A 27,548-nucleotide genomic window follows, 5' to 3' on the forward strand; every position below is an offset into this window, starting at 1 on the left:
CCTTTTTTTCATTCCAGGATGAAAAAAAAATCCGAGGATGGCGCGGAAATCCCGACGTTATCATGACGTCACAATAGAAACATTGACGGATTCATACAGTTTGCAAACAAAATTTCTTTCATACCCCGATGAAATTAAAAAATAGTGACTTCAATGCTTAACACATATAATTTGACTTTTTTCAACAGCGTGATTTTTAAATGGATTAACGTAAATATAAGGATTGATTATCAACCCTTAAGTACAAAGGGATCTGAGAATATTGACAGTTTATACTTACCTATCCTTGTGTATACAGTGATCTGAGAATTACTTAAAGAATTTATATACCTAGAATTAGTTACATGTTATACTTACCTATCCTAGTGTACACAGGGATCTGAGAATTAGTTACAGGTTATACTTACCTATCCTAGTGTACACAGGGATCTGAGAATTAGTTACAGGTTATACTTACCTATCCTAGTGTACACAGGGATCTGAGAATTAGTTACAGGTTATACTTACCTATCCTAGTGTACACAGGGATCTGAGAATTAGTTACATGTTATACTTACCTATCCTAGTGTACACAGGGATCTGAGAATTAGTTACAGTTTATACTTACCTATCCTAGTGTACACAGGGATCTGAGAATTAGTTACATGTTATACTTACCTATCCTAGTGTACACAGGGATCTGAGAATTAGTTACAGGTTATACTTACCTATCCTAGTGTACACAGGGATCTGAGAATTAGTTACAGGTTATACTTACCTATCCTAGTGTACACAGGGATCTGAGAATTAGTTACATGTTATACTTACCTATCCTAGTGTTAACAGTTATCCTAGTGTACACAGGGATCTGAGAATTAGTTACAGGTTATACTTACCTATCCTAGTGTACACAGGGATCTGAGAATTAGTTACATGTTATACTTACCTATCCTAGTGTACACAGGGATCTGAGAATTAGTTACAGGTTATACTTACCTATCCTAGTGTACACAGGGATCTGAGAATTAGTTACAGTTTATACTTACCTATCCTAGTGTACACAGGGATCTGAGAATTAGTTACAGTTATATACTTACCTATCCTAGTGTACACAGGGATCTGAGAATTAGTTACAGGTTATACTTACCTATCCTAGTGTACACAGGGATCTGAGAATTAGTTACATGTTATACTTACCTATCCTAGTGTACACAGGGATCTGAGAATTAGTTACAGGTTATACTTACCTATCCTAGTGTACACAGGGATCTGAGAATTAGTTACAGGTTATACTTACCTATCCTAGTATACACAGGGATCTGAGAATAGTTACAGTATTACTTTATATAGTATACACAAGGATCTGAGAATAGTTACAGTTTATACTTACCTATCCTAGTATACACAGGGATCTGAGAATTAGTTACAGGTTATACTTACCTATCCTAGTGTACACAGGGATCTGAGAATTAGTTACATGTTATACTTACCTATCCTAGTGTACACAGGGATCTGAGAATTAGTTACATGTTATACTTACCTATCCTAGTGTACACAGGGATCTGAGAATTAGTTACATGTTATACTTACCTATCCTAGTGTACACAGGGATCTGAGAATTAGTTACATGTTATACTTACCTATCCTAGTGTACACAGGGATCTGAGAATTAGTTACAGGTTATACTTACCTATCCTAGTGTACACAGGGATCTGAGAATTAGTTACAGTTTATACTTACCTATCCTAGTGTACACAGGGATCTGAGAATTAGTTACAGGTTATACTTACCTATCCTAGTGTACACAGGGATCTGAGAATTAGTTACAGGTTATACTTACCTATCCTAGTGTACACAGGGATCTGAGAATTAGTTACAGGTTATACTTACCTATCCTAGTGTACACAGGGATCTGAGAATTAGTTACAGTTTATACTTACCTATCCTAGTGTACACAGGGATCTGAGAATTAGTTACAGGTTATACTTACCTATCCTAGTGTACACAGGGATCTGAGAATTAGTTACAGGTTATACTTACCTATCCTAGTGTACACAGGGATCTGAGAATTAGTTACAGGTTATACTTACCTATCCTAGTGTACACAGGGATCTGAGAATTAGTTACATGTTATACTTACCTATCCTAGTGTACACAGGGATCTGAGAATTAGTTACATGTTATACTTACCTATCCTAGTGTACACAGGGATCTGAGAATTAGTTACAGGTTATACTTACCTATCCTAGTATCTGTATACACTCCCTATCAATCAATTTTATTTAGTTTGAACTTTCTTTATTTTGATATATGCATACATTGTGCAACGAATATAAAATCAATTGGAAATAGGAACAAGTGTCCCAGACACTTCTGTAAACCTATCACCATGTATTTTACAGCAATTAATATCTTTGGAACATGATAACACCATTCTTACACGATAACTCACTCACTCGCATTAACATTTGATAATGAATAAAGGTCTATATAACAAGTTGAAACTCGAATGAAATGTGTGGGCTGTAATATCTTACATATAACTATTCAACAGAAACAAATCTGCTCGTTTTAATTATGAAATGCTGTACGGCTAAGAATATCGATTTATTATCAGCTGTAGAAAAAGATTCATCTCCAAAAAGATCCAATGTAACATTGAAATCTAATGAGTGAAGGTAGCGTCATCTTATTTCATCAAATCGACAATTCAAGTAAAAATGTTTCTTGTCTCCGACCACACCTCATAGTGGAGGTGGTGGTACAATATTGTTACAGATAGATACCACTATGGTAGAGCACTGCACAATCTCCATTTCTTAGTCGTGCATGAGTATATATTACCCTGGTACGAAAGGATTGACAGAACTTGTTTTGAAATTCGCGGAGGTACAGATTCATTCACTTAATTAAGCTGATAAGAGTCGTACTTTTTAGGCAGAGTGTAAAGAAAGCGGTTTTCACATCATTAAAGATTCTATTCATGTGTAAAATCACTAATGAAAATACTCAAATAACAATAAATACCCATAAAAAACGTAACAATACAATACCTTTTGTCATAAGCCAAAAAAACGACAGACACCCGAAGATTTTTCGATATCGTAAAAAACGTCATTTTTTGTGAACGTAGAACTGACTGACGTTTCATTCACCGGAAGGTTCAGTTCTGGGTCAGTTAGAAAAAGTTCCGTCAGATATCGAACAAATTCACGTGATCGTGACGGATACAGACATCGTATTGACGGATATAAAGCACAAGTTTATCTGCAGTAGTTTATCGGTCAGTATGTGGGAGCAGTTGCGGATAAAGATGAATGAGCCACAGCACTCAGAAAAGCAGAATATATTTGACCCTTGATAAACACTGTGAATGCATTATGATAAAGAGTTTTTTGAGCGAAATATAGATCCATTGGTAACAGAAGGAAGAAAAATGATAGAATGTTTTTATGATAGGCTGTAATAAATGTCTGTCCGAGTGTCTAGGTATCCATATGAATGAACCATCAGAAAACAGTTTCTGGGATCATGCTATAGAGTATTCAGGTGTTTAATAATAGAACATCTTGTGGAAATGAATAATGTTATGAACTTGTCTTCGATCCAATAATCTGACCCATGCAGATTCGATGAACAGTTTATCAATACTTACCAAATGTATTGCACCTGTAATTATTCTAGCTGCTTTAATATTTAAATTCTCAAGTTTTTTTCTTTAGTTCATGAGGTATGTATTCCCAAACTATACCTCCATTATGGGCCTTATAAATGAAGAATAAATTGAGTGTAGAGTGTTCCTAACAAGTTTAAATTTTAAAGATCGCAGAAAGTTTAGTTTTGGAGAGACTTTAGAAATCATATAATTGACATGATCTGCCCAACTCCCATTAGCGGAGAAGTAGACACCGAGATGCTGATGAGAGTCGACATTGTTAATAGGTACTTGGTTCATATGAAGGATGGGGTGATTTGGGCGGTTTCGTTTCCTACTTATTCAAACCGTTCCGAATTTATTTGGATTGATAGTAACAAGCCATTGCCTTGCCCAATTGTTTATTTTCCCCAGATCTGATTCTAATATGGCATGTGTTGTTTAAGGATTTTCTACAACCACATACAAAGAAGTGTCTTCGGCAAAAAGTTTTTTATTGGAATCAATATTAGAAACAATATCGTTAATATACACTAAGAAAAGCAAAGGACCTAAAATAGAACCCTGAGGTACTCCAGCATTAATAGATACCCAGTTTGATCTACCATTGTTTAAGCAATTGTTCGCGTGTTCGTCTATTGCGAATGTGGTAATCAATGTGAAATGCTATACTCATTATGTTTTGAAGTAGTCTTTATACTAGGCAAAGGAAGGATGTTTTATTCCATATTGTTTCACAAATATGGTAATATTTCAATTAATATTTTGCTTTATGGTGCTCCACACTTGTCCAACATGGAAAACAAAATGATCTTTCAATAGCTACAAACTCAAACTCATTTTGATTTTTTTTCTATTTCTTCAATATTTTCTGTATATATACATAATTATATGATTGTATGCTGTCAAAGTATTGTATATACATGTATTATGGAGAAGGCATTATTAAGTTGTGATAACTTGTGCCTAATCCATTATTGTATTTTTTGACAATAAAAAATATTTTGAATCAAAATGAATCAACAAAAAGAAATGGAGCTCATTTAAGAGACGGGTCACATGATAAGCGTATCAATAAGCAACGAGCAAAAAAGAAAATGGGCTCATTTTAAGAGACAGATTATTCGGTATCTATATGTTGATATGTATTCTGTACTCCAGTGTACGTTATCGGAAAAAGAAGTTTCTCTGGTGAAATCATAGCGGATGAACAATAAGAAATAAAGAATGTTACTACTAGTATACATTGGGGGATGATCTGGACTTTTCCCTACTTCTAAATTACGAACAGATCTTGCTAACAGAAGGGATGAATTTCCATAGCTTCCAAGTTAGTAATTTATATATAAGTACAACACATTCATTGAACACTTAGCACAATTTTGAAATTATATTCAAAATGAATTGCATTTCTATGACAACATGAGACTAAAAAATATTTCATAATAGACAAACCCTACAGATGTATCAGCACGGCTTATTTGGTGTTAAATATTTTGCATAATGGTAGTAGATCACAACACAAAAACTTCCAAAAGCGATCAAATGGCACCATTTGAAATCTTATTTTCATTTTTCAGTTCTCGTGGGAGGACTCTCCCGGACCCCTTTCAAACCTTTTCGCGCCAGCGGCGCTCGCCTAAAAAAGCCCTACTTTTCATCGAGTTTAGTTCTCATATGATTTTTGATGTTCTTTGTTTCATGACGATTTCGTTGTCAGATTCAGAGATTTCAGATTCAGATTCTTTTATTTCCTTGTTTTTTACAACATAGGAGAGAGTTGACATAAACATATACAATATAAACAATGCAGACACGTGCTGAACAAACATTTCGTTCGCACGCAATAATTATTGTGTATGATTGGTTATGTATATATACTATTTCATAAAACATAAGATCAATGATTAATAATGCACATTTCAAAACCTTGGAATATCAATTAACTTAGATTAGAAATTAAATTATCTCGTAGCTTTAAAGCCAAATCTATATATTTTCCTAACCTGTTTAATTCCCCTGTATTCTGGGTTGATAATAAAAGTACCAACTTAAACACACTAGGACGTCTATAATAATATGATTTAATATATTTTTTTCTTAATTCAGAGTAACAATTACATATAAGTATAAAGTGAAATTCATCTACAGATCCAACACCCTTCATCTACGCGCCTGTTTATGTATGGACATCAACCCGTATCGGATTGATTTCCATACAATATCGGACAAAAAACAGTTTTAATGAAAGTTACTTTATTTGGTTTTACTGTAATATGCCAGAAAAGACAACGGTGGTGAAATGTACAGTGTATGTGAAATGTTCAAACTCGCTTGCTGTCCGTCATTACACATTGCGGGCAGACGTCTTGTATGCCAAGTTTTGTTTGGCAGTGGAGTAAAGCAACTTTTCTCTAAAAGTGCTCAAATAGCTCTTAAGCTTATGTACATATTGTTGTCTGAAAAATCATATCATCAACTCTTCGGTGGTTATGGATTGCATTTGTTAACGTACGTGACATGGCTCGGGAGTAGGTACAGCGTACATATTGTACCTGCTAATCGTACATAATGTATTACTATACGATTAAGAATTTCAACGGTATCAATTAAAATACTTAATGATGTCTTGGATCTTGTCAATATTGTTTGCTATATGTTTCATAAGGCCAAAAAATGTCTGTTTAGGGTTACCCGCCCCACCCTAAACTTTTACCCCCGACCCTATTTTTTCCACTTTTCTACGAAAAACAAATTAAAAGTCCGGATTTCGATCTCAGACTCCGGTTTCGGCCATTATTTTAGAGTGAAAGACACTAAAAAAGGGGGGAAAAAATCTACGCACCTACCGACCCTATTTATTTATTTTTTTTTTTCTTTGCCGATGTAACCCTAAATACTTTTTTTTTGGCCTAAGGAATGAACAACAATACATTTATGCCATATTTTGCTTCGTGGTTATGTAACAAAGTTAGCCTCATTGTCCCTTTAATGTAGATCTTAGCAAAGTTTGGCGAAAATGAGTCTTTAAAGTTATAAGGGCGCAGCTCTTCATGCCCGAAGGGTAACACATGTATGAAAATATAAGAAAAGACTCAATATTCAAAATTCAATCCTACGCACTGACACCTTCAGTTTGGGGCCGCCATTATTTTAACCAATGTAAAAAATCCCATAATCGTGAATGCGAGGCTTTGAAGTTAGCGCATTATATAATCTGGCTTTTCAAACGCTTTTATGATCCGACGAACGTAATCTTCATCCGGCAGAAGCTCCGTGCTATTACTCTATATTTGCAAGTGTTCAAGTGATAGACCACCTTCCAATAAAATCAGCTGACCAAAAACGGAATATCTGTTACGTTAATTAAAAATCCTTCCTTCTGTTATGTGGTTTTCCTTCTCAAATGGGGTTTTTGGGACAAGAATATAGTGTGAATATATGAATAAAAACATAATCAGAGAATTCAGGTACGTTATTTCCAAAATTCAAGATAAGCATCATGGTGCCATCTTAAAAGCACATCTAAAATCTAAAAGTTTTTCTATTTGAAGAGGCATATAATGGGCCCTCACACCTTTTTGTTGGACATGTAGCTATAAAATGTGGGTGCTGGTATGGCTAAACAAATCAAATGTGACTACCAATAATTATTAATGTTTGTTTGTTTCTTTTTTCTTTCTTTCTTTTACATATAATTTGATATACAATCAGCTATTGTATGTTTGATTATGTAACATCATATACATTTGTATGGGAGAGGGCAATTCTAAGTTGTATAACTTGTGCCTAATTCCTTTTGACTTTGTTCAAATAAAATATGTTTAAACTAAGTAGTCAGAAGCTTGTGTAAGAATATGTTCTAGTTCTACTATATATAACGTTATGTACTTCTATCATTCATATCTTTTATTCGTCAAATGAGATATAAAGGGAAAATTATATGTTAATCTGTACACATCTATACATACACAATTAAGGATACATAATAATAAATGTATTTCATAAACTATCAATGACCATTTAAGATACATGAAGAATAATGCTACATCTGATACTTGTTTATTAAACTTCGTTAATACATGTAATATCAATGTACGTAGCTTACATAGAAAGCGTATTCCAAACAGAAAAATATCAGTAATAATTCGATCTGATAGATCCAACTGGTCATATATCGGGTGATGTTTTCCCAAAAGCACATATATAGCATGTCTAACAGAAAGACCTGTGAAATACCCATGTAATAAAGGGTAATTGTAGCTCACCCTACACACCGTAGTTAATTGGCAACGACAAAGCTCACTGCAATATTCGCAAGAGTGAACACTCGCACACAGAATTCGCACAAGAATTTTCAATGTTTGTCTTATTTTTTTGCATATTGTCACGTGGTAGTAATTTTAGCCATTTGAATGGTGTCTCATACGAATTGTGTATGCATTTCATTCTTACAAAGTCTTTGTCGTTATTTAAAAGGTTTTAAAATTCATTGTTCTCATTAGACCAGACGTTTCTTTTGAATAGCGTTTTCCACTTTGTCTTCGAAAGAAAATATCAAAAATTCACATGGTTTTGAATATAATCCATTAAGTTGTATTAACTAAGAATAGAAATAATATCAGATACGAAGTCATTGTGAACAAATCAATGTTCTACGTCACAAGTATAAAAGTTCAAGCGTCTTAAGAAGATGTGTTTCGCCTGCCAATGAGAAGGAAGTGCTACGAGATGTTGCGAGAAAGTTAGTTTTCGAGTTTCAACTGAGACTCTTAGAATTCCAAGAAGACTTCCAACCCTATAATCTGATCGTGTTGGTTTTTGAATCCAAGGATACGTTTTGAAACGTAATGTTGGAACTGAATAGACTTAATGTTTCAGTGGCGTAGGAAGATGAAACGTAATTGGGGGCAAAAGTCCTCAATATTTCGTAACACCCTCCCCCCCTCCCAAGCGCCCCGCACCCACAGGAGATACTTTATATATAATTTTTTCATATATCATTAAATATAATCCTTGTACACAGGGGGTACATGGAAGAGATTAGAGGGTACTGGGTACAGGGTACGCAAGTATGACTCCGAATAAAATGACCGACTGCCATTGGTATGAAAGTAATTGAAAAATTGCTTTTATATCAAGTAATAAGATGTTTCTTGAAACGATTCCTTTATAATCTATTGTAATTCACTCGAACATCTTAGGTGTCATAACGGGGTACTGGGTAACGGGGTACAGGGGTACCGTACAGGGTAGGCAGGGTACGGGGTACAGAGTACGCAAGTATGACTCGGAATAAAATGACCGATCTGCCATTGGTATGAAAGTAATTGAAAAATTGCTTTTATATCAAGTAAATAAGATGTTCCTTGAAACGATTCCTTTATTAATCTATTGTAATTCACTCCGAACATCTAAAGGCTAAGCGCCATAACCCGCGCATGCGCAAGCCGATAGGCCGTTAATAGCAACTCATGTAGTTGGTAGGGGGTACAGGGTAGAGGGTAGAGGGTAGAGGATACAGGGTATCGGGTAAAGGGTACAGGGTACGGGGTACAGGGATACAGGGTACAGGGTAACGGGGGTACAGGGTGCAGGGTACGGGGTACAGGGTACAGGGTACAGGGTACAGGGTACAGGGTACGGGGTACAGGGTACAGGGTACTAGAAAAAAAATAAGTTAATACAAAGAAAAAAATTGTGTGTTGTTTTTTTGTTAGCTGCAATAAAATATCGCCGGTTTTCCCGTAGATTTTTATAACCGGCAACATATCCTTCACTCATCGTTTAATATCGCCATTAATTTGGCCGGGAATCGAGCGGCAATCCCACGGCCCGATATTCGTCCGGGCCTGGTACAACTATCGTTCTTTGTCCCGTAAGATGCTCGGGCGATATTCGTACGATGTCCAGTAAATAGGGCCGGTTATCGCTCGGACATCATATGATAAACGGCCGATTAGCATTTTATGTTCGGTTGATATTCACTGCATCATCAGTCCCCTAAAAATTTTGTTTCGAAACAAACGGCCGTACGATTACGAACACGGCCTCCTTTTTATGTTAATGATGTGTGACATATTGTTTTTGACCGTGTTGTCCGATGTCGGAAAAAATGGCAAAAAACCGATGTACTCCCTGATTACCACTCTATTGCCCGGATACCGCTGAGTGAACCAAAGAGATAAGCGACACATGTGTTTCGGACACTTCATCAAATTTTCGTTTCTGATCACGTATTGTTAGTTTTCATAAAATCCCCATTTCTTTATTTTATATTTTTTGGATAATAAGAGCTTTGGGATTCTTAATTTGATATGGCGTATTTAAACGATATGTTCCTACAACTTTTAGTCTATAAGAAAAAGAAATATAACTCTTAAATCACATCAATTATGTTACTCAAACACTTAACGAATTGTGTTTACTCAACAGGTATTCAAAAAAAAAAAAAAAAAAAATCAGCGGCCACTCGTCCAGCGGCATCAGGTAAATCAAACCCCATAAAGTCCACACGGCACCGATCGAAATGTACAGTACCTTGGTAAACTGTCAGGGTGTTGTTATTTCATTTAATTAACATCCTTTTACGTGTATAACATATTAACTGGCAGCGTACAAAACATATAACTGGAAAAGTAAAAGCATCAGAAGTAAAAACATCGACCTGTGTCACTACATGGTATATGTAATTGTCCCACACTGGTTTCCAACTCAAGACCCAGAGATGGAAGGTTAGTGATACTATGCCGGGTCATCTTTATCACTCTGTTATTGTACCAACCGTCAATCAATCCTCTACCCAAAATCAGAAGAAGTTTAAAAGGTTGATACATGTATACTAAATCGTTAATCTCTTATTGTGTCGTCACTGTCAGGAAGCATGTGACTGCAAAATTGAGCGTTCCACGAATTCAATATGTCACCTATACTTTTTGTTGATACACGTATGTATTATATTGTCCAGTACAACATTTGACCGTTTAGGGTGCTATCTGTAATGTCCTTTTGCCGGGGTCGTAGAATTAGAGAGCATTATGATCAAAAATTTGAGTCGAGCATTTTTTCTTAAAATATCCATGTAGTGTGTTCAATTTAGTCACTTTATCGATTTGTATTTATCATGGTACTCAATTTTATTTACAGGAAATACTACTGTACTGATGTCAAATAACAAATATCGTAATACTATCTTTTTCATTAAATCTTACGTTAACGTTGCTTTATGAAAATACAATCGCCGTATTTGACTTCTTAACCGAGAACGGCTTAATTGCAGCCTTGTGTGTACTAGATTAACATTTATACCGTTACATATGTACATTTTGGAAGTGAAATAAAGATGTTTATGTTAGTCCTCTAAACATGCGTATCGGAAACTCCATTCAAACACAAGACAAAACATTACAGGAATCTTTAATTCAACTGAATTCGAAGACTAGTCAGAAACAGACACAATATACAGATATATATACACATACATTTTATATACATGGTCTTATAGGCCATATTTATAAAAGGATTCGATACATCTATAACTTTTGTATTTCTATATTGGAAAATATCCTTATATGCCATCATTTTAATCCATGCCCCTTGTCCGTATCTACCGCCGTTCGACGTTACGCTAGTGTAACGTTAAGTATCACCAGTATCTTTACGACGCGTCTATATATATATATATACACTTCCGGATCCGATGATGCATTGTTGACTATCTTCTAATTGTAAAGTTATAAGGTAAAATTTGTTTAGAACTTTAGTCGTATTAAACAAAGTTAAATATAGAAAATATTGCGATAGAAGAACTTCGTGTTCTATCTTATCTGCCATTCTCTCGCTTCGACAAGTACCTATATATCCTGATTCGTTCCTATACACAAAACAAGCACTGGTGACGACAAAAGATGACATCATAGTCCTGTTTTAATACAGTCTAGCTAATGTACACAGGAATCTGAGAGAGTAAGTCACAGTTTATATATATTTGGATCTATCCTGGTGTACACAGGGATCTGAGAATTAGTAATAGTTTACATCTATATCGATCCATCTTAGTGTAAACAGGGATCTGAAAATTAGTAACAGTTAATATATATGTTTGGATCTATCCTAGTGTACACAGGGATCTGAGAATTAGTAACAGTTTATATATATTTGGATCTATCCTAGATTACACAGGGATCGGAGAATAACTTCCAGTTTATAATACATTAGGATCTGAGAGTTAATTACAGTTTATATATATACATGTATTTGGATCTATCCTGGTGTACACAGGGATCTGATAATTAGTTACAGTTTTATATATGTTTTGATTTATCTTAGTGTACACAGGGATCTGAGAATTAGTTACAGTTTATATATACATGTATTTGGATCTATCCTGGTGTACACAGGGATCTGAAAATTATTTCACCAGGACATAAAACTCTATCCATACTTTGATTTTTCGTAAAACAATCAAAATATTGTATTTCCTGCAAATTTTCACAAAATGTTACTGACGTTATATAACGTATAAAGGCCGATATAATTCTTTTCAATCTATCCTACACAACTATACAATGAAGTGTTTTCACTAAGACAACATCCTGGCAGTGGTGTATTTGTATTTATCACGTAATCCGCCCGATACCAATTGTTTTATCACATGTAATATATTTGTCTATTGCCATTAGCGGTAATACAATATTCATTTGACGCAAAGCCTTATATCCTTATTTTAGATTCTTTATGGGTGATTATACTACACCACAGCGTCCTTCCCGATTACACATATCACCTTATAACTTATAGTTGATATGTAGATTTCTTTGAAAAGTGTCAAAAAAGATTTATCTTTCTGTTCATGTTTTGTTAATAACAGAAGTATAATACCGATGGCCATAGTACATTTTGTACACCGGCACCATTCGCAGAGTGAAATGTTTTAGACAAATGGACAAATAGCAATACATCCCAAGCATGGTTCATGGTTGTGATGTATACCACAAAAGAATATTGCAACTTGGCAGTTCTTACAAAAAACAAACATCAGGGGTCCGATATTCTATATCAAAAAACTATTAGCTAATGACATTATCTTAGCTTTGTATATATCAATAAGTGTTCTCGTAAAGCTTTATATCAGTACTACAAACAAAATTATAGCGACCCCTACTGGTCCACACCAGTGTTATTACATTGACCTTAATCTATTTTTAGTAAGTGGACATTAGTAGTTGAACTTTTGAATCCAATCATCAACCCAGAGATGTGTTACCTCATAAACTACCATTGCATGATGTTTCAACAAAATTTATCACTAAATTCAGAAGTTATAATCTGGAAATCCATCATCCAGAAAGAAAGACAGATGGCGGACGGACAGAGAGACAGACAGGACAGACAGACTGACACTAACACTATAATAGTCCTCTCCAGTTTTACAGGACATAGAAATTATAATAAAATAAGGTTGGTTTGGTTTTATTAGTTTAACGTCCTATTAATAGCCAAGGTCATCATATAGGACGTGCCAGGTTTGTTGGTGGAGGAAAGAGCCGAAGTACCTGGAGAAAAGGTCTCTGCTGATCAAGTTACAGCTGCTGATCAAGTCTCTGCGGTTCAAGTGCACCTATCAAGTCTCTGCTGATCAAAGTCTCAGCTGATCAAGTTTCTACTGGTCAACTCTTTGTTGATTAAGTATCTACAGATCGAGTCTCTGCTAAACAAGTCTCTGCTGAGTGATAAAGACTCTGCTGGTTCACGTATGCTGATAAAGTTTCTGTTGGTCAAATCTCTTGCTGATCTAAGTCTCTACCCGGTCAAGTCTGCTTTAGGTCAAGTCTCTGTGATCAATATTAGTTGACCAAGTCTCAGACTGGTCAAGTCTGCAGCCGATCAAGTCTCTACGGTCAAGTCTCTGTGGTCAATGTCTCTGTGATCAAAATATGTTGACCAAGTCTTCTCTTGTCAAGTCTCAGCTTGATTCAAGTCTCTGCTGGTCAAGTATGCTGATGAAGTTTCTGTTGGTCAAGTTCCTACTGGACCAAGTCTCTGCTGATCAAGTATGCTGACCAAGTTTTCTGTTGGTCAAGTCTTTACTGATCAAGTCTCTGCTGAGTGAATAAGTCTCTGCTGATCAAGACTTGCAGGTCAAGTCTACTGATTTTAAGTCTGTACTGATCAAGTCTTTACTGGGTCAAGTCTCTGTAGATCAAGTCTCTGCTGAGTGATGAAGTCTCTGCTGGTCAAGTATGCTGATCAAACCTAAGTTTCTGTTAAGCGATTAAGTCTGTAATTCTCTGAACTGAAAAGTCTCTACTGCTGTCAAGTCTATACTGATGGAGTCTTTGCTGAACATGTCTCTGCTGAGTGATCAAGTCTAAAGCAGGTCAATTTCTCAACTGATCAAGTCTCTACAGATCAAGTCTCTGTTGATAGGTCTCTCTGCTGAGTGATTAAAGTTTCTACTGGTCTTGTATGCTGATCAAATTTCTGTTGATCAAGTCTCGTCTGATTAAGTTCTGCTGAGTGATAAAGTCTCCTGCACATGAAAGTCTCTCTGGTCAAGTCTCTGCTGATCAAGTATCTTCTGGCAAAGTCTCTCCGGTCAAGTATGCTGATCAAGTTTCTGTTGGTCAAGACTCTGCTTGTCAAAGTCCCTCTACAGATCAAGTTTCTGATGGTCAAGTCTCTCTGGTCAAGTATGCTGATCAAAGTTTTCTGGTGGTCTAGTCTCTGCTGATCAAGTCTCTGTGAAGTGATCAGTTACTGACTAAGTCTCTGTTGGTCAATCTTGCTGCTGTCAAGTCCTTACTGATCAAGTACTTTGCTGCTGATTAAGTTTGCTGTGTGATAAGGCTCATTGATTAAGTGTCTACTGAGTGAGACCAAGCCTCTACAATCTAGTATCATTGTTCAAGTCTCTGCTGATCAAGTCTCTGCTGGTCAAGTCCCTATTGAGCAAAGTCTGCTGATTAAGTCTCTGCTGATTGATAAAGTCTCTGCTTGTTAGGTCTCTCTGGTCAAGTATGCTGATCAAGTCTCATTAGGCCAAGCCTCTGCCGATCAAGTTTGTGGGTCAAGTCCCTATTGCTCAAGTTTATGATGATCAAGTTTCTGAAGGTCAAGCTTCTGCTGAACAATCTGCGGGTCAAGTCCCTATTTATCAAGTTTCTACTGATCAAGTTTCTCTGGTCAGGTCTCTGCTGATCAAAGTTCTACTGACCAAGTCTGCTGATTAAGTCTCTGTTTATTGATCAAGTTTCTGCTGGTCAGATCTCTCTGGTCAAGTATGCTGATCAATTTTATATAGGTCAAGCTTCTGCTGAACAAGTCTGCGGGTCAAGTCCCTATTTTATCAAGTTTCTACTGATCAAGTTTCTCTGGTCAGGTCTCTGCTGATCAAAGTTCTACTTACCAAGTCTGCTGATTAAGTCTCTGTTTATTGATCAAGTCTGCGGGTCAGGTCCCCTTTTGACCAAGTTTCTGCTGATTAAGTTCCTGCTGATCAAGTCTCTCTCATCAAGTATGCTGGTAAAGTCTCTGTTGGTCAAGTTTCTGTTGATCAAGTCTCCGATGATCAAGTTTCCACTGGTCAAGTCTCTGCTGATCAAGTCTCTGCTGATAAAGTCTACTGGTCAAGTCACTGCTGGTTAAGTGTTTCTGGTCAAGTGTGGCGATCAATTTTCTATTGGTGATGCCTCTGATGGTGAAGTCTCTGCTGATCAAGACTCAGCTGATAAAGTTTCTACTGGTCAAGTCTCTACTGGTCAAGTCTCTCTGGTCAAGTATGCTAATCAAGTTTCTGTTGATAAAGTTTCTACTGGTCAAGTCTCTACTGGTCAAGTCTCTCTGGTCTTAGTTGATTAAGTCTCTGCGGGGAGATTAAGTCTCTGCTGATCAAGTATACTGGTCAAGTCTCTCTGGTCAAGTATGCTGATCAGGTTTCTGTAGATCAAGCCTCTACTGATCAAGTCTCTGCTGGTCAAGTCTTCTCACTGATCAAGTATCTGCTGATTAGGTTTCTGCTGATCAAGTCTGTGCAGGTCAAATCTCTGCTGGTCAAGTATCTCTGGTCAAGAATGCTGATCAAGTTACTTGTTCTGCTGGTTAAGTCTCTGCTTGTGTCGATCAAGTATCTACTGGTCAAGTCTCTACTTCTGCTGGTCAAGTCTCTGCTTCTGCTGGTCAAGTCTCTACTCATCAAGTCTCTGCTTCTGCTGGTCAAGTCTCTACCGATCGAGTCTCTGCTGGTCAAGTCTCTACTGACCAAGTCTGCTGGTCAAGTCTCTGCTGGTCAAATCTCTACTGATCAAGTTACTTCTGGTCAAGTCTATTCTGATCAAATCTCTTCTGATCAAGTCTCTGCTGGACAAGTCTCTACTGGTCAAAGCTCTACTGATAAAGTCTGGTGATCAAGTCTCTTGTTCTGCTGGTCAAGCCTGCTTCTGCTGATCAAGTCTCTACTGGTCAAATCTCTACTGATCAAGTCACTGCTGGTCAAGGCTATTCTGATCAAGTCTCTGCTTCTGCTGAACAAGTCTGTATTGGTCAAAGCTTTACTGATCAAATCGCTACTGGTCTAGTCTCTGCTGATGAAGTCTTTGCTGATCAAGAGATCAATTTGAAAAGCAGTAGTTGATCTATTCAATATATTGGTTGTCTCAGGCCATACGACCAATGCTAGTATTAAGTATTTTTCAGCTGATAACATTCAGTTTCAATATAACTAATATAGTAATTGATATGAATTTCCAAATTTGGAAGCTTGTTAGTGTTTCTCAATCGTGACCTTCAAATGTGCACTGACCGAGAGAAACAAAGGGAAGCAACTCTGTCAATTTTTCTCCACGTCTTGAGAATATATTCTTATTACGTATACTATAGGTGCATGTATTTCATATCATCTTTGACATAGAATATGTCAGTGTCCAATAATCAAGACATGCTAATATTTTCAGTTTGAATGGTAATTTGAATTCACACAGAAAATTATCTTGAATAATGGCGGCAATATTTTGTAGGAAGATTGTGTCATCAGATGGTGTTAGTAAATTGTTGGAATAATTGAACCAATCAGATTGCTAGGATTGTTGTCAATTTCCATAGCATAAGGCTTTGTCTTACTGTAAGCATGCTAAAGTCTAATAACACACCTGAATTAGACTGCTGGATACACTCCTGCTCCGTTCGCAATCGTTTCGCTGGTGATAGACCTACAAGAAAGGCAGAGTTAAAACTATTATAGTCAATTATTTGCCCATGTGTGTATACATTAATATTAATATAATATATTTATATATATTTATGCCGAGATATGGAAACAATCAATGTAAAATTAATGAAATATGAGAAATCCTGTCTATGAACCTTGTATAAGGGTTAGAAATTATTCATAAACGTCCCTGATATGTTATTTATTATAATGTTCAGGGACAGTGATTTGGACAGTTACATGGACCGACAAGATAGACAGAGAGTTGGACAGGCGGACAACATTATTACTTTAGGACACAAGAAATTATTATAGCGGTATACAATTAATTAATGTCAGCCAATTAGATGAAGAAATCATAATTATAAAAAATTGCATGATGCAAAGCTTACCTGCGTTCTGAATATCTCTAATCTCCTGTTCTTCTTTTCTCACATAAGAAGCCAAACTTTTATCAACTTTTTCTAACCGTTCGGTAAAATATTCATAGCGTCCAATGCTGATGTTTTCGTTTTTCTTGATGAGCTTTACGAATAGCTCTTGAATAGTTGTAATGTTGATTAAGTCTTTTGGCGCGCCGGGACAATCCTTAAATAGATCTATCAATGACTGAAAGTCGTCTTCCACTATCTGTACACTCAGATCGTCGACAAGATAATTATGTTTTAAAATGACTTCCTCATTGATATCTTCTGTCTTGGTCTCTCGCTTGGCAGCCATTTTGAAGTGTTAATTTAAATCTGTAACAGAAAAACATCAATAACCGAATAAGTTATACAGTAAGTAAGTTAGGTACACCAGAAATCTTGGCACATAATTTATGCAAAAATAAACTTTCTTCTTACAGTGATTTTTTCAGGGTATTTTGGGAAGTTTTTGTATCAAAATTGGGAATTTTCAATCGCAAAAGAGCAGTTTTTGGGAATGTTAACCATTACTAATCATGGTATTATATGTAATTAGATATTGTAAAACAGTAAATTGTTTCATTTTATCAAAAGGTGACGACCATCGAAACAGTTTTCAGAGTAGTTTGTTTTAGATTAGACAACGAGGGGAGAGATTTCTGGATTTTATTTGTTTTTTCAGCAATTTGATTTGGGAATTTTTCATTGTACTTTGGAAAAAAAAAATAGGGGGTATGGCATTGAGAATGGGGTCGTTTACCGACCCCAGTTATATAAGGAGAAAAATCACTGTCTTACACTTGATTCAAATCTTTGTTTTTGTCTATAACCAGTCGTATCGTGTAGTGGTTAAGCCATTTTTGTTCCAAGGTCAGAGTTGAGATCTAGAGGTTACCTACAAATCAAAACCGAAGTGATCCACTAAGATTGTAATGTCTGACAGATACACTAATATTGAAATGCAGTCTAGTAATTTGATTGTTTTCACGCATGTGATGCAGTCATTTTGTACGATTAGAAAATTGTCTTTAAAAGTCTTGCAATTCTGTTTTATGTGAAAAAAAAACATTGTTTGCACAACTTGTGTATTTTTTTTCCAAACATCTTATTGCTAATTAGCAAACAAGAGGCCCAATGGGCCTTAACGGTCACCTGACTGTTAATACAACATATAGTAGAACTGAAATACACAGTAAGTATGTATGTTTTCACAATTGTAACATATTTTACCCCCTGTGACCTTGAATGAAGGTCAATGTCATTCATTTCAACAATGTTGATTAGCACTTTATTAAAGCATGCTACAGGCCAAACTATCAGTACCCAGGGTCTTAGTTATATACTGTACAAGAAGTTATATATGAAATGATCAAAGCCTCTTTGATCCAAGTGACTTTAAATGAATAGTCAAGGTCATACATTTAAAACAAACTTGGTAGCCCTTCATCCCAGCGTGTCACAGGGCCAATATCAGGTCTCTAGGCCTCTGGAATACCCTGGGCTTTTCGGTTATAGAGAAGAAGTCGTTTAAATGAATAGTTTTCGCACAGCGGACGGCGCACGGGGCATGACGACGGACGGTGCATAATGACAATAGGTCATCTTGACCCTTCGGGAAAATTTAGCAAAATTTAGCCGATTTTACCCATTTTGGCCCCTTTCTCTTTTAAAAATGAAAGTTGGTTACAGACAAGATTGACGACATACGACGACGGAAAAAAGGCAATTACAATAGGTCTTTTGAGAATTCGTCTCAGGTGACCTAAAAACGATGAAATTGAATATTTTACATCATGGTAGATTAAAATTATGTGTAGGAACCAAGGCATAAAAGAAAGCTATTCGTTTTTTATAAAAAAATAAAATGTATATTTCTGTTTAACATCATTCGTTATGACAGTATTTATATAATAACAAATAAATTGAAAATTTAGAAAAGATGAATCCATATCTAAAATTTGGGTTATTATTAGTTTCATACCACTTGTCGCAGCAACAGGAACCAATGGTTGTTCTTGTTAGATGTCACACTATGTTATGGTTCAAAATGTCTTGTTTACTTCTAAAGTAAGGTATCACTGGCCTCCATACCAAAACAATCTTACAAATCAGCTACCTGTAAAACATAATGGTAAAAGTGAGTAAAACTTTAAATCAGCTAAATGACTATCCATGATAATTTAGGGGTTAATATCACTGTCACTAAGCCACCCCTGGAATACATGTATGCCATAACAATCATGGCTCTGGGTAAAAGTACCGATGAGACAAGTAGTAGTTTGGTCCTTGAATAACAGTACACTGTAGTTGACTATGTGGCTTTGAAGTTTAGGTGTCACTCTCTCTTCAAAGCAGGTCTACTCAGGCCTGTGATTGGTCAGGTTTGTCCTCCTGATCATGAACTGCCTTCGACTTATGACATACAATGATATATATTGTATTCTAGGGGTTAATATAATGATAGTAACCCCTTGAGTAATTGTATTAAGGTTACTAAAAGATACACTTTTTGGTATATTATATTATATATATATGACTAGCTAGGGAAAACTAGGTTTGAAAACAATTACAATAAAACCTATATTAAGACCACCCAGGGATCTGAGCAAAAGTGGTCTCGGTAGTAAGGTTATAGGGATAATATTGTTTATGGGATTTCAGTTGACATTTCATAAATGCACAGCATCGCCAGTTATTGGAATGTTTTTATCGCGAGGTCTTGACAATATAGTATTGTTGTGACGTCATGTAATTGTTCTGTTTATGAAGGCTGCCTTGCCATGCTGGATAACATTAACATCATTTTGTATGGGCCTGTCAATTCAGTGGATAGGGATTTCTCCCATACTTCATAGGGATATATCGAGTGGTTGCTAGGGAAATGATAACAATCTTACACAGGGGTTTAAGACAGCTTACACACGTGACGTCATCAATACATGTGGTGTAACCACTGCGTGCATTGTCAATGACATCATCAATTTTGTCACATAACGACGTTATTGTGATAGTGGCACAATGCTGGAAAGCAACTAAAATTTCATATTTTTTTTCTACTAAGTGTGGGAGAAAAATAACCAAACATGGATCTGTCAACCCTGGATATCCATGTCCACTTGACAGACCCATGTAAGATTATATTAATCTTTCTCAAGTGAAAGATTTTGGCTGGCCAGCGCTAGGCTTGCCGAGTATTTATATAATGCATGTATACACCAATATCATTTCACGAGGGTTGATATATCCGTGTCAATCTGACAGGTCCATGTTTGTTTTTATCTATTTTAGCATTTTATCCACCCGAAACACACTTTATCCATCCGCTTTCACTTTACAAGTATGATCAGCGTGTTTAGGGGTGTAACAATACTTCACACTATCGATATATTGTGATTGTATGCCTCTCAAATAGATCAATCGATGGCAAATTCGAATAGCCGATAACAATCGCTGATAGAATGCCAATTAAGCTATCGATAGTTTCAATTGTAATCTAGTCAGACATTTTTTTTTCTGTAGCTGGTTTGATACAGTTACAGACTACTATAAAGTTGTTAAAATTCACGGGTGCAAATTTTCGTGATGTATTTTTTGGACTTTATTTGCAAGGATTTATTTTCGTGAATAATAATTGTAGCCTTTGAAAGTGTCATTCATACAACAGACTGTTAACATACAGTATATTATGTAAAACTACCATTTTGACAAATTTCGCAAGGCATAATTTTTTTCACGACTTTAGATGAAACCATGAAGAGGGCGAAATGAAAACCCTATGAATATTAGCAACTACAGTAACAATCACAATATAATGTCACTTTTCCCATGCTATATAAGAGATTTAAATAGTACATTTAAATCTCTGGTTATATATATACAATCAGAAAGCAAACATCGACATTGTTCTCGATCATGATCAGTTATGATAGCCAGATTTAGCGGTGCTACCGGACCTGTCAGTGAAAGTAACCCCTGGACTGAAAATTTGATTATCTTAAAAGTTTGCTTATATAATTAACTTCTAAACTTCTAATTATAACTGCCCTGGCCGGATGGAAGATTTCTCACAGATGCTATATATATGGTCGTCATGCTGGGAAGGGCCCAAAGGGTGCAGGCAGATTATGATTATTTGGCCCTGCCCATACAAGCTAGGAACACGGAAGTTTAGCGATTGCCGTCCTAAGCTGACTGATCCGACGGATATTTACCTGTTGATTCCGGGATATTTGGTCGATAATTCTGTCGGTGCGATCCACTACATGACTGTAGGAGGTACAATAATGAGCGAGTACGTACATCCTCATACGGGGACTTGTTGGTTTGACAACGCCTTGACACAGCGGAAGTTACGTATAGCCTATAGCTAGCGTTCCATTAGTTGATCGTACCAGTTGTATCAGTACGGTTGTACCGAAATGGTACAAATGGTTCGTTTTGAAATGTAATATGGATATCTACAAAATCAGTTTATAAGTTTTAGGAAATATCTTTAAAGAATCTACTGAGCAAGTTACTGCTTACATGTTATTTCAATTATCTGTATTGTACCACAGGGACCTGCCACAAAAACTAACCAACAGTATTACCTGTACATATATAATATTATAGTATTTATATAAATATATATTTATCGCACCTCGCATAGAAATGTCCCCAAATGATTGGCGGAGAGTCGTCACGTGGAGACCTCATATCACTTTATAGGGGGTCAGTAAATTTTATTATGGTGCAATATGGCGGCTCTCGCCCTCGCTTCAAAATTTAAACACATTATCTTCAACTAAATATACCACTTCATTACCGTAAAACTATATATTAATTGTTTATTTTTGTGTAAAAATAAGTTGAATCGTTTTAATACTTTAAATTACATGAAATGCATTTTTAAATACGAGTTGCTTCCCCTACGCCAGTTTGAAAGTTGATGACGCGGCGTAAGTCAAATGTAGGCATAGAGGGTCAGTAAGAAGTATAGGAGGCCTGGGCTACGCCCTCGCCCCCTACAAATCTTACTGACCCTCTATGCCTTTATAGGGGGTCAGTAACTGACTATATACCTGTAACTAATACGATATGTGTATACTGTTGGTTAAGATTTGTTGTGCCAGGTCCCTGTGTACTGTACTGAGTACATGTACATGTATGATGTACATAGAATTAATGTTTACATGGCCGTTTTCGATTATATGTATATGCGGTTTGACTGGTTGGTTCGAATGGCTGTTCGACACCCACTGTCAACATTGGTTTTTGCTCATTTCGTCCATTTCGAGGTAAGCATATACATGTACGATTATTAATCGCTGATCCAAGTCAAATTTGTGCGAAAATTGTCATTTTGTACGGGTATTTTCACACAACAATAGAATAGATGACAAAACACAGTAACGAGAATTTTAGAGAGAGAAAATCTAATTTTGCACCAAAAGGGGTCGTGTACCAAATGGGGTAGGTTAACGTTACTAGCGAAGCGGTCGTATATATACATGTAGCTATATAGGTTTTCACTACTAAGCCGTTTGACTGTGATATCTTCTGATTCTCTCGTACTAGAGACGTAAATAATTTCTGCTCGTACTAACCAAGGACGTATATGAGAAGAATAATTCACACTGGGTTTTGGGCAAGTTCAGCACAGGAGCTTTTGTGTTTGTGCACTGACCGTGACGTTGGGCGACGATTGATTTCCCTCTGATATCCGCCGCCGCAGCCCTTTGATGTAACCTGCGGGTGCGAGGGTTACCGTCTTACTTTCTGAAGGGTGCTGTCATTTCATGAGCTGTGAAAATTTAAGACATTTCTTCTAAATCGTCCGTCCTTAAAGCAAGTACTAAACGCTGTGAAATTTAATTAACTTATAGCATCGGTGTTTCGTTTGACTCGATAAGACAAGTATTTTTTGAGAAAAATGGTTTTAAATGGTTTTTATTTCCGGTTCATAGGCACATAGGGGTTTATAGAGTTTTTTTCATTGAAAAAAAAACTATAAAGAAATTAAACCCTAATAAATCTCCAGGGCCTGACATCTTTCATCATAAACTTCTTGTTGAAACTTGAATTGAAATATCACAACCTTTGGAAATATTATTCAGGAAATCCTTAGACGAAGGAAAAATTCCAGACGACTGGCGAATCTATTGCAAATGTGACTCCTTTATACAAGAGTAGGAATCACAACAAAGTGGAGAACTACCGTCCAATAAGTCTGACTTCATTCCCAGGCAAAATTCTCCAGAGAATCATTAGGGACAAGCTCGTAGATCATATGGACAGGAATCATCTCTTCACAGAACATCAACATGGATTTAGATCTGGTAAATCCTGTACTACCAATCTATTAGAGGTCCTTGAACACTGGGCATAAGCCATAGACAAAGGGAGTAATGTCGATTCGATTTATATAGACTTCAGTAAAGCTTTCGACAAAGTCCCTCACAAACATCTACTTAAAAAAGCTAAAGGGTTACGGTATCACTGAAAAAATACTGAAGTGGATAGAAGACTTCTTATCCAACCTACAACAACGAGGTGTTATCCATGGTGAAACTTCTGGACTTGTAGATTTGACTAGTGGTGTACCACAAGGTAGTGTCTTAGGTCCTGTTCTATTTCTGATATATATCAATGACCTACCCGAAGTAGTCCAACATAGCACAATAAAATTATTTGCTGACGACTCTAAAATTTTAAGAAGCAACAATAACCCTACTGAGTCTCAAGAACTTCAAGCAGACATAGACAGTGTAGTCACTTGGACTAGAGACTGGAAAATGGCCTTGAACACTAAAAAAATGCAAACACCTCAATATAGGTAATCTAGAACAAGATACGCATTATTCCTTCCCGCAAAATGAACAAATAGAGAAGGTACAGTGTGAGAAAGATTTAGGTGTACTTTTCGACAACAGACTTAAATTTAGTCAGCATGTTAGTCAAGCAGTCAACAAAGAAAATCGCATACTGGGGCTAATATTCAGGACATTTGTCTATATAGATATAACTATGTTCTTAACCCTGTACAAAAGCCTAATTAACCTAACTTAGAATATGCAACCCAGGTATGGTCTCCACTGCTAAAAAAAGATCAGATCGCTCTTGAAAACGTCCAACGAAGAGCTTCTAAAAGAGTTCACTCTATTGAAGATCTACCATACCATTCAAGACTTAAAAAGTTGGGACTTCCCACCTTAGAATATAGACGTAAAAGGAACGATGTGATCGAAGTCTATAAAATTCTGAATGGAATAGATAAACTAGATAAAGACAAGCTATTTACAATGTCTTCAGCTAGTACTAGAGGTAATAGTTTAAAACTCTTTAAGAAACAGAGCAGGACTAAAGTCACACAAAGTATATTTAGTCGGCGAGTGGTAGATTCGTGGAACTCCCTTCCAAACTTCGTAGTAGAAGCCCCTACTCTGAACTCGTTTAAAAACCGACTGAACACTCACTGGAATTCAGTACCATGTAAATTTTACCCCAGTTTTTATATGGCACAACCGGACAATAACTTAGTAAATGAACAAAACGCGCCACAACTAGCTGGAACCAGCTAACTACGGTGTCTAAGAAGAGGTAACAGGTAACAGGTAACAGTGTATGAACGGAAGTATATAGTATAATCATTAGTTGCTTTTTGTATCGTCACTTGTGAGTATCGATGTGGGATGAATGAAAACAGGCATGGTATACAGGTCGGTAAAACATCAAATATCGGCATTATTCGTAACTACAAATATGTTTAACATTATAGACGTCCTCATAACATGTATATTAACAAATTCATGAACATGATTTTGAAAAGAATGTTAGCAATACATAGGAATCGAAGTGTAATCACTGAATTACGATCAAAACTGCGATATGTTTTTGGAGGAAATTGCGCTTTTCCCCATTTTTCCTGAAATATATGTTATAATTGTAACTTATTGTATTATGAGTAATTTGATTATTTATTTATTTCAGTTTCTTTATTCTTCATCATTCGTAATTAGAAAGCGTCTTAAACTTATCTTTAAATATGCATACACGAAATAGTTTTGTATAGTCGTTTGTTACTTTACTGTATAGTCGCTTGTTTTCATTCAAAAACTTACTGTATAGTCACTTGCGCAAAAATCTCATTGCAAATCGCTCATATTTCTAATTTTCAGCAATTTCCAAGCAAAAGGAACTTACATATGATATCGTTTAGGCCACAGAATGTGTTCAGCATTGGGAAACACATAAACAAAAAGTGGAAAGTTGCGTAAATCTATTTTTTATGATTTGATTCATGGAAAGCTCACTTTTTATCACGTGATTCCCGGGCGACAACGATATTAAATATGTACATACCAATCGATACAGACACACAAGGGCAGATTAGATGCTCATCACTATCATCACTATTGTTAATTAGCCTATATACATTATTTAAAAAAGAAAGAAAAAAAGAGATGTGAGTATATGTGTATTTTGACCACGACGTCATTAACAGGAAATTTTGTTTGTTCTTTTTGTGTCTTGCTAATGGGACAGAAAGCCTCGCAAATTTCACAGGACTTTTGTCCATGCTAATGGAATTATTCTTTTCCCTATATCTGTGCAACAAAGTTGACTAAACGTTTAAATTGATAGTGTATTTGATAACTCTGTTAGACTTATTTGTTTAATTTAGCCTTTTATCACTGAGTATATTTCCTCTTATAGCAAGCGACTATACAGTGTCCTCGCAAGCAACTATACATCCCCAGTTTCAAAACAATGCAAGTGACTATACAATTTTAACTGATCATCCTACAACTTCAAAATACGATTAAGTAAAAGATATTGTCTCCATTGATATGTATTTATGGATTTTTTATATTGATGAATCCATTTATAAACCTGTGATGGTGCTTGGAATAATGAAAGCCAGACAGAATACCTTAAAATAGCGCAAAATATTAGGCGGGTGTCTCAATTCTTCCATGATGAACAGCAGATCAACTCACGAAAAGTGTCTGAAATGTTAATGCTGATTAACCCTCAACATTTCATTAGTCACTGGTAGCTCAAGTTGCTATCCATGACGACGTTTATAACTAAAGATTACAACAAAAACGTATATAATAAATAAGATTGACAAAAATCCTCCACTATCCATTGTTTCAGTTGTCTTAGCAAGTGATCGAGTACCGCTATACAGAGTCGCAACTACGAAATTTAAAAAATACTATACACTTCCGTTCATACACTGTGATAGTCGTCTCGCGTGGTGTTTAGTAGTGTAAAGAGACAGTGACAAATCCTTCTCACTTATAAATTCTTGTACTAACTATGTATATGTATACATGTATGCAATCCATAAATTCACTAAATTCACTCAGATAGTGCCCCAGTCCTCTCCGGGGTTCCCCAGAGACAGTGGTCGGCCCACTTCTCTTTCTCGTATTCATGAACGATATAGTATATATAGACTCAGTTTCTTGTAGAATTATATTATTTGCTTATGATTGCCTCCTCTACACAGAAATATCTTCACTGTAAGACTGTCAGAAACTGGACAATGATCTAGAAGTCACTAGAAGACCGGGAAGATAAATGGCAAATGTACTTGTGTAAAATTGAACGTGTCAGTAAGATGCATTTCTATACTTACCAAGATATTACCTTCGTAACTTTATCACATTTATATATCTAGATCTTTTCAGCCTATTGAATATTCTCAGTGTGTTAGGCCTAGGGCCTAATCGGTGTCGTCTGCTGCGAGCTAGCGAGGTGTTCCGAAAACATACGAGAGGCTCCGAAAGTCGTGTGTTGACTGGATTACCTGCCTTAGCTTAGTAGGCTAGGCTGCGCTCTTAAATACTTATAAATCATAATTTTAGATAGACTAGAATATTAGTGCCCGCAGTAGTCTTTTCCACTCTCCGCTTGACTTCGCCCGGAAAAGTATTTAAGAGCGCAGCCTAGCGGAGAAAATTGGTACTAAGGTAAGTAATCTAGTCTATAATTTTAGAAGGACTTGTACATTTATGATATACCTGTCTTTCATATATTTATGAAAGTAAATATATTGATTAAAGTCCATGAACTATTTTATAACGACACACCAGTATGTGATATACATTAGGTTCCCATTGTCTATAACAGAAACATATATACATAAAGATTGGAAACTCCTTCTTTGTCTTTGTTGACAGGCAGCGGGACCTCCAGTTTATAGGCATTTTCCCTTGGCTAACTACGTTTAAGTGTATTCTTTTATACATGATATTTCTGCATCAATACAAAGTTTTAACATTATATCATGGTTTGATGTGATCAGTTTTCCCGA

At 36.1% G+C, this 27,548-nt stretch overlaps 1 protein-coding gene across 11 annotated transcripts in view; it reads right to left on the minus strand.

Annotated features, from left to right (window-relative positions):
* The window catches only part of LOC138306390 (uncharacterized), a 256,651-nt gene that overhangs the window by 165,926 nt on the left and 63,177 nt on the right, over nucleotides 1–27,548 (minus strand). For 4 of the 11 annotated variants that reach the window (XM_069246833.1, XM_069246834.1, XM_069246829.1 and 1 more), the window contains 2 exons: nucleotides 17,231–17,578; nucleotides 15,604–16,839 (listed from right to left, as the gene is read on the minus strand). The exons of 2 other annotated variants lie outside the window; for them this stretch is intronic. In XM_069246833.1, coding sequence (XP_069102934.1) covers nucleotides 16,700–16,839; nucleotides 17,231–17,558 — 468 coding nt within the window. In that variant the 5' untranslated portion in view covers nucleotides 17,559–17,578 and the 3' untranslated portion in view covers nucleotides 15,604–16,699. Of the gene's footprint in view, nucleotides 1–15,603; nucleotides 16,840–17,230; nucleotides 17,579–18,043; nucleotides 18,141–19,226; nucleotides 19,362–21,456; nucleotides 22,182–22,910; nucleotides 25,163–27,548 lie in introns of those variants that run through there. 5 more of the 11 variants (XM_069246828.1, XM_069246832.1, XM_069246830.1 and 2 more) reach the window with 5 other exon arrangements.

This window comes from Argopecten irradians, chromosome 13 (genome assembly GCF_041381155.1).
Source record: "Argopecten irradians isolate NY chromosome 13, Ai_NY, whole genome shotgun sequence".
Taxonomy (NCBI): Eukaryota; Metazoa; Mollusca; class Bivalvia; order Pectinida; family Pectinidae; genus Argopecten; species Argopecten irradians.